At 37.8% G+C, this 8,630-nt stretch overlaps 1 protein-coding gene across 1 annotated transcript in view; it reads left to right on the top strand.

Moving 5' to 3' along the window:
• Window positions 1-8,630, top strand: part of GKAP1 (G kinase anchoring protein 1) — a 131,004-nt gene that overhangs the window by 66,490 nt on the left and 55,884 nt on the right. The window contains exon 8 of the mRNA XM_004381300.1: window positions 6,161-6,313. Coding sequence (XP_004381357.1) covers window positions 6,161-6,313 — 153 coding nt within the window. The remainder of the gene's footprint in view (window positions 1-6,160; window positions 6,314-8,630) is intronic.

Genomic DNA, 8,630 nt, shown 5'->3' with positions numbered 1-8,630 from the left:
ATATTATTCTTGGCTGGCAATTTTTTTCTTTCAAGGTTTTATATATGTCATCCCATTGCCTTCTTGCCTGCATGGTTTCTGCCGAATAATCACAGCTTAGTCTTATTGTTTCTTGTTTGTCTGTGACGTTTTGTTTTTCTTGAACTGCTCTCAGGATTGTTTGTTTGTCTTTGGTTTTAGCGAGTGTGATTTTGATATGCCTTGGTGATTTTTTGGGGGGTTCTGTCCTGTATGGGGTTCGTTGATCTTCTTGGATGGTCAGCTTTTCATCTTTCAAGATACTGGGGAAGTTTTCTGTCAGCAATTCTTCAATGATCCTCTCTGTGTCTTCTGTTTTCTTCCTATGTTCTGGAACTCTGATCACTCGTAGCTTTTTGCTTTTGATTTATCCCACGTAATTCTCAGGGTCTCTTCATTTTTCTTCATTGTTTTTTCTGATTTTTCCTCAAACAGAGTTGTACCCAAATGTTTGTCTTCAGTTCTGCTGAGCGTGTCTTCCACCATTTCAAATCTGCTCCTAAGCCCTTCTAGGACACTGTCTGTTTCTGAAATCTTGTTGTTTATCTTTTAGATTTCTAATTGTTGTTTTTGTATAATTTGTAGGTGTGAATTTATTTTGGCATTTTGTTCCTGCTTTTTTTCCTGAATTCTTCCATTTTTTTGTCTGTATTTTCTATGAATTTGTCTGCCTTTTCCATGAATTTGTCTATTTTTTCCTCATTTTTGTCTGATTTTTGCTTCAACTTTTGGATAATTCTTAGTATTAGAGATTTGAATTGCCTTTCAGGTAGCTCTAGTGCCTTTTCTTTTACTGGAAAGTCATCTGGTGTTTTATTTTGGACACCTGCTGGAACCATCCTGTCCTGTTTTTGTAAGTGTTTTGATATTGTCTGCTGTCTTCGAGGCATTCAGTAGTTAATTTTCTCGTTTATTGATTGTAGATTTGTTTTGTCCTTTTTTTAAAAAAAAAAATTGAGTATGTCTGAGCAGGCGGGCCGTGTGTTCTTTATTGTTTGCTCGTCTGTGGGCACAATACTTTTCACCTCCTTCTGCAATTGGCAGGGTCAGCTGCTCAGATATCTTACAGCAGGGCAGGTTTTGCTGAAGAGGAGTAGCTGGCATGGGTTGTTTGGGGCACTTACTGCAGCCACCAGGGGTGGTAGGTAATCAGTGCATGGTAGGTTCTGTTAGGCCGTGCCTGTGCTGCTTGGTGGTGTGATGTTCAGTGCACGGTGCAGGTAGGCAGACTGGAGGGGGGAGATTGTGATGTGTGGAGCTAAGATGGGTATGGGAGAGACGAGAGACGAATAGGAGCCAAAAACATACAAACAAAAAAGAGTGTTAGGGGAGCTTGCCATTGGAGTGGAGAGATGAGAGACTATGAAATGGAGAAAAACAAAAAGGAGAAGAAGAAAGAAAAGAAAAAAATGAATATATAAAAATTAGAAAAAAGAAACGAAAAGCTCCCTGGGATCCCTCCGGTGCGGTTGTGAGGTCTGCGGAAGTTGCTCCCAGGCTGTGAAGACAGCCTGGCTAGAAGAGGTAGAGGTGTCACTCAGCGCCAGGTATTCAGGGGACAGGAAGAGATGGAAAGTATAGACGGATGAGAAACTGAGTAATGAAGAAAGACAAAAAGGGAAAAAGAGGGAAAAGAAAATAAGAACAAATAAAAAAAAGAACAAGAAAACCCCCAAAGAGAAACAGAAAAAAAAAAAAAAAAAAAAAAAACCCCCAAAAAAAAAAAAAAAAAAAAAAAAAAAAAAAACCAAAAATAACCAAGAAAACAGAAGTGCCGTCGCAGATCCCTCTGAGCGTCTGCACAAACTGAGGTGGTAGGTCTCAAGCCACACAGTACTTCCCAGCTAGAATGGGCTCCCATTTCGAGAAAACAAACAAACAATTCAAAACAAACAAACAAAAAAAGCCCTGGGATCCCACCAGTGTGGCAGCACGCGCTGGGATGCAGTTTTCACATTCGAGTGATGTTTCACAGACTTTCAGGAAGAAGCAAAGATGGCGCATGGAGCCAGGTATTTGAGAGAAAGGAGGGGGAGGTGGTGAGAGGTAAGGAAGAAGTCTAAAGAAGCAGAACAAAAGCAACAACAACAGCCAACAAAGGGCACTTAGGGAGCCTGCCAGTGTGTGCGGGTGGAATCCAAGCGACACCAGGGAGAAGCTGATGCTTCCTGGCCAGAAGACTGGCCACAGGAAGCAGAGGAAGCCGAGTGGGGGTGAAGACGAGTCGGGGGTGGGCAAGCATATTTCGCTGGTTACTGGTTGGTCTGTCTCCTGCTGGAAGCTCAGTGAAGCTGCTTTGTCGTACCCTGTTCGCTGATCTCCGATAGGAGTCCAGGATGGTGGATCTTGGCAGCGTTAGCTGATAGGGTACTTCTGCATGCATCTCTGCTCACTCTCCAATCTCTGTCAGTTTCTTATTTCATTTGGTGCTTGGCTGAGTTCTTTATCTCTTCATTTGATGCTTAGGGTTTCAGGATTGCTGTTTTCTCTGTTTGGCTTAGTTTTTCCCATCTTTGCTGTGGAGGGAAGGTGTGGTGCTTCTGCCTATAGTGCCATGTTGCCCGGAAGTCCTGTCATTATGATTTTAATGTGAATTTCCCTAAAAAGTAACTGATGATTTTGAGTAGTTTTCACGTGCTTATTAGCTATCGTATTTTTGCACAAATAACGTGCACCTTCTATGTTTGTTTGCCAACTGCTCCCTCCCCCAGTAGGTATTTTCGTAAACACCACTATGCCTTTTTTTTTTTTTTTTTTAATGTGTTGGTGAAAAAAAAAATTATAATAGTACATTTATGAAAATACCTCACGGGGCAAAGGCATGGTTGGCAGACAAACAAGCTTTATATTATTTGTGTAAAAATACGATGTTCTTGTATCTTTGTTGAAATGTTTACTCATATTTCTTGCACATTTTTAAGTGTTGTTTGTCTTCTTATTGATTCATAAGTTTTCTTAATGCATTCTGGATTCAAGTTTTACATCAGATATAGGATTTACAAATACTTTTCCTCAGGCTTTGTTGCCGTTTTATTTTTTTAATGGCATGCCTTTTGAAGCACAAAAATTTTTAATTTTGATTAAGTTCAGTTTATCAATTTTTTCATTTATGGATCATGCTTTTGGTGTTCATTTAATAAATCTTTGTCTAACCCAAGGTCATGATGATTTCTTCCAGAAGCTTGTAGCTTTAGTTCTTTCTTGAAAGCCTGTGATCCATTTTGAGTTTATTTTTTGTATGATCTAAAGAAAAGAGTGTAAATTCACCTTTTGGCATGTGGATATCCAATTGTTCCAGCACCATTTCTTGAAAACACTCTTCTTTCCTTAGTGAAATGCCTTGACTCCTTAGTCAAAAATAAAGTGACCATAAATAGAAGGATTTATATCTAAATTCTCAATTCTGTTCCATTGATATATATGGTATGCTTACCTCAGAACCACAGTCTTATTTGTCATATGCTTGCCACATAATAAATGCTCGAAAGTTGGGTTAAATAGAAAGTGAATTGGCTAGATCTTTCTTAGGAGTTCCTTGGTGACACAAACAATTAAGCAATTGACTACTAACTGAAAAGTCGGTGGTTCAGACCCACCCAGAGGCTCCTCAAAAGACGTGCCTGCTGATCTACTTCCAAAAGGTCACAGCCCTGAAAACCATATGGAGCAGTTCTACTCTGCACACCTGGGATTGCCTTGAGTCAGAATCGACTCAACAGCAGCTAACAACAACAGACTTTTCTTATTGTTCTTACGTTTGTCATGTTTTTGTCTTCTGTGTGTGTGTGTGTGATTGTGGTTTATTTTTGTTCCCCCCCCCCAACTTCAGCTTCTTATCAGTGTTCCTTTTGGAAAATTCCATCTATAGGCTGAAGATAAATTTTGTATCTCACTTAAAAACACTCAGGGGGCATACTGCCCCTTGAGATAGGATGCTGGTAATGATAGCAGCTATCAAAAACAGAGGACACTTGGTAGAACTGCAGTCTTTAGTGAGATGAAACCCAGAAGCTGATCAGGTGCCAAAAGCAGGCTGTTCTTTCCATGGGAGCTCAGCAGTGTTTTACATATTTTTGTATTTATTACTTTAAAATAAAATCTTAGCAGAATATATTAGAAGTATTTTATGAAGCACTAGGCTTTGTATCTGTGCAGTTTAACAATAGAATAATTCCTGGGTAAGTCATTTAACTTTTCTGAGGCCATGATCACCTTGTAGAGAAATCATGCTTGCTCTGTCAACCTCATGAGTCAGAATCAACTCGATGGGAATGGTTTTGATTTTTTTGGTTTATCAACCTCTCACAGTGTTTATGAAATTCAAATAAAGTGATGTTTTTATAAGTGCGTTGAAAAATATGAAGTGCTGTGCAAACACTTTTAAAGTTATTTATTAAGCACTAATATACAAGGTTTTTTTTTTGTTTTGTACACTTTATAAGATATGTGAAGGGAAAAGGATGAAGAGTGACTGAACTTTTGGGTCATTTGCTCATGAATACAATTAAATTGTGTAAATCAGGAGTATTATAGCTCAAGAATATAGGACATTTGAAGCCAGTTAGAGTTAGAGGAGCATTTTCTTCAGTCTGTCTTCACAACAAGAAATTGGAGAGGAAATGCTACTCTCTCAGAGAATGTGTAAAATTTCTAATTTTACATAATCGGAAAAATGATGATAAAGTCTTATCTCTTTACCATAACTGTGTAGAATTTATTTAAAAATTATTTTAAAATACAATGTAAAAGATTGAACAAAGCTACAGTGATCAAGACATTGCGGACTGGTATAAGGCTAGTCAGAGAGGTCGGTCAAACAGAATTGAGAGTACAGAAATAAACCCTTATAGTTACATTCAGTTGATTTTTGACAAGGGTGCATAGGGAACGAATAGCCTTTTTAACAAATGGTGCTGGATTTCCACATGTGAAATTATTAATTTGGACCTCTTCCTCACGCGATATACAAAAATTAACTCAAGATGGACCACACATCTACATATTAGAGTGAAAACTGTAAAACTTTTAGAAAATATAAGAGTAAATCTTTGTGACCTTTGGTCAGAAAATGGTTTCTTGGATATGGTATCAAAAGCATGAGCAGCAAAAGAAAAAAACAGAAATGTGACTCCATCAAAATAAAAAAATTGTATGATGCAAAGAACACCATCAAGAAAGTGAAAAGAATCCACAGAATGAGAAATTTTTTTTGCAAATTATGTATCTAAAATATATAAAGAACTCTTAGTACTCAGTAATAAAAAGACAAGTAACCCAATTAAAAAACAGGTAAAGGATCTGAATAGATATTTCTACAGAGAAGGCATACAATGGCCGATAAGCACATGAAAAGATTTTCAATACTGTTAGCCATCAGGGAATTACAAATCAAAACCACAATACCACTTTTCACCCTTTAGGATGGCTATAATCAAAAAGATAGATAATAGCAAGTATTGATGAGGATGTTGAGAAATCAGAACCTTCATACAGTTTATGAGGGTGGGATTATAAAATAGTACAGCTGCTTTGAAAAACCATCTGGCAGTTCTTCAAAAGGTTAAACATAGTGCTACCATATGACCCAGCAATTCTCCTAGATATATACCTAAGAGAATTGAAAACATGTCGACACAAAGACTTGTGCATGAATGTTCATAGTAGCATTATTCATTATAGCCAAAAAATAGGAACAACTCAAATGTTCATCAGCTGATGAATGGATAAATAATGGAATATTATTCAGTAACATAAAGAAATGAAGTACTGGTACATGCTACAGCATGGATGAACCTTGAAAACATTATACTAAGTGAAAGTAGCCAGTCACAAAAGACCACATTTTGTGTGATTTAATTTATAGCAGAAGTCCAGAATAGGAAAATCTGTAGAGACAAAAAGTAGATTAGTGTTGCCTAGGCCTGTGGGGAGCTATTGTGGGGGAGAGGAGGAAATGGGAAATGACTGCTAAAATATGTCTATACTGTTTGTTTCTCTGTCTTCTGGAGACAGATCACATGGCAGATTACCTCTTAGTTTTCATTTTTTGTTTTATTCTCTATCCTTATAGTGGTTAACTAGGTTTATTAAATGCATAGACTTTTGTGTTGAATGATAGTAAATCATACTTCATTTTTGACAGGAATTGAGTTCTTCTCAGACTTTATCACATGATGGAGGATTCTTCAATAGACTGGAAGATGATGTTCATAAAATTCTTATTAGAGAAAAAAGAAGAGAACAGCTAACAGAACATAATGGAACAGATAATTGTACAACTCATGAACACAACCAGGCATGTAAAGTAGAAAATGCTCTTAAAATCATAATGAAATTCTTCTTTTTTAAAAAACATAAGCACTGGAATCCAATTATGACTGTATAAAGTAACAGCTATTATCACACAAAGATATTTATATTAAAATGTATGAATAATGTAGTACATTCATTAATATTTATACAGCATGTACTATCCGCTAGGAACTGTTAGGCACTGGTGTCGGGGAGTGGAAATACCAAGATGGATACGAAATTCCTTCCATTAAACACTCAGAGTAGTGGGGGTATGAGGAGGTAGACTGTGAAGAGATTATCATTCATCACCATGAATGCTTTTAAGGGAGATTTGAACAATAAAAAGAGGTTTGAATAGAAAAGGTAATAGATTACTGTTTGGGTAAATTATGAAGGGCATATAAAGAAGTGACATAGGAATTGGATTTTGGATAACAAGTTACATAAGCTAAGAAATGAAGAAAGACTTCACTGCCTAAGGGAACTCCAAGAACAAACGCCCAGAGTTATGGGAGGCCTTTGACTGAGTATTCAGGAAAATGGAAAATTCTGCATCCAAGAAATGTAGAGTGTGGAATGGCATGACTGGAGAGAGAGATTAGATTTAGATTATTAACATCTTTTACTGTGAAACTAAAAAGTTAGAACTTTATCCTGTAGACCAGGGGTTGCAAACTATGGTCCATGGGTCAAATCTGGTCAGCAATCTGTTTTTGTAAAGCCCACTAACAAAGAATAGTATTCACATTTCTAAAGGATTGTGTTTAAGAAAATGTGAAAGATACTTTAGATAGCCCAGAGAGCCTAAAATATTTACTGTCAGCCCCTTTATGGAAAAAGTTTGCCAACCCTTGCTATAGACCAGTGTTACCAAAATATTTATCTAAGGAGAAAGGATGCTTCCTTTCCCCATTCCTGACTCCTGGATTCATGGGGCCAGGAAGAGGTATGACCTACTACATATTTCTCGATGCCACATCTTAGATCTCATCGTATAGAAAAAGTGTTTTCTCTCTCAGACCCCTAAGTCTGCGTTTATTTTTCTCTTTACAACCTCCAGTCTTCTGTCCTACTTCCTCTTAACTGTGAAGATATTCTTTACCTTATATTTGCTCTCTGATTGATCAGTAACTATTCTCTCAGCCTGAAACTGTTAGTAAGTAAGTTCAGTCATGTCACCATGAACATAGTGTCCCTATTGCATCTTTAATTTTCTGTTACTCCCTTCTTGCCATGTGCAGCATTGGCTCTCAGTGTTCTCTACCTTCTCTATACTAATTTAATTACTGGGCTGTCAGATGTTGCTGGAAAAATATATATATATACACTTTTTTTTTAAATAATTTATTTTTGTTATTGAGAATGTATACAGCAAAAACATAAACCAATTCAAGTTTCTACTTGTACAATTCAGTGACACTGATTATGTTTTTGAGTTGTGCAACCATTCTCACCCTCCTTTTCTGAGTTGTTTTTCCCCCATTAACAGAAACGCACTGCCGCCTGATGTTCTTATCTTTCTGGTTGCTTTTGTCCATTTGAGCACATATAGGTATATCTTAAAAGAGCATAATGCTCAAGGTAGACATTCTTTACTAGTTAAGCTAAACTGTTGTTTGGTTTAAAGAGGGCTTCAGGGGTTATTTTTGGTTTAAGTTAAAGATTATTGCAGGGCAGTAGTTTTGGAGGTTTAACCAGCCTCCATGGCTCCATAAAGTCTAGAGTCCATGAGAATTTTAAATTCTATACTGCATTTTCCCCCTTTTGGTCAAGATTCTGCTATGAAATCTTTTTCTTCCTCCCATACAAAAATTTATATATACATTGTTATGTGACTCTGATTGCTCTCCCCATAGTGTGACAGCACACTCCTCCTTTCCACCCCTGGTTCCCCATGTCCATTCAACCAGCCCCTAAACCTCTCTGCCTTCCCATCTCACCTCCGGACAAAAGTTGCCCCTTTGGTCTCTTGTATGTCCTTGAGCTAAGAGGCACACACCTCACGAGTATCGCTTTATGTCCCGCAGTCCAGTCCAATCCCTGTCTGAAGAGTTGGCCTAGGAAATTGGTTCAGTTCTGGGCTGATAGACAATTCAGGGGCCATGTTTTCCAGGGTTCCTCCAATCTCAGTCAGACAATTAAGTCTGGTCTTCTTACTAGAATTTCAGTACTGCACCCACCTTTCTCCTGCTTCATCCAGGACTCTCTGTTGTGTTCCCTGTCAGGGCAGTCGTTGGTGGTATCCGGGCAGCATCTAGTTCTTCTGGTCTCAGGCTGATGAAGTCTCTGGTTTATGTGGCCCTTTCTGTCTCTTGGGC

The sequence above is a fragment of the Trichechus manatus genome, unplaced genomic scaffold (genome assembly GCF_000243295.1).
Source record: "Trichechus manatus latirostris isolate Lorelei unplaced genomic scaffold, TriManLat1.0 scaffold00082, whole genome shotgun sequence".
NCBI lineage: Eukaryota > Metazoa > Chordata > Mammalia > Sirenia > Trichechidae > Trichechus > Trichechus manatus.
This window is presented reverse-complemented; position numbering and strand designations above follow the sequence as displayed.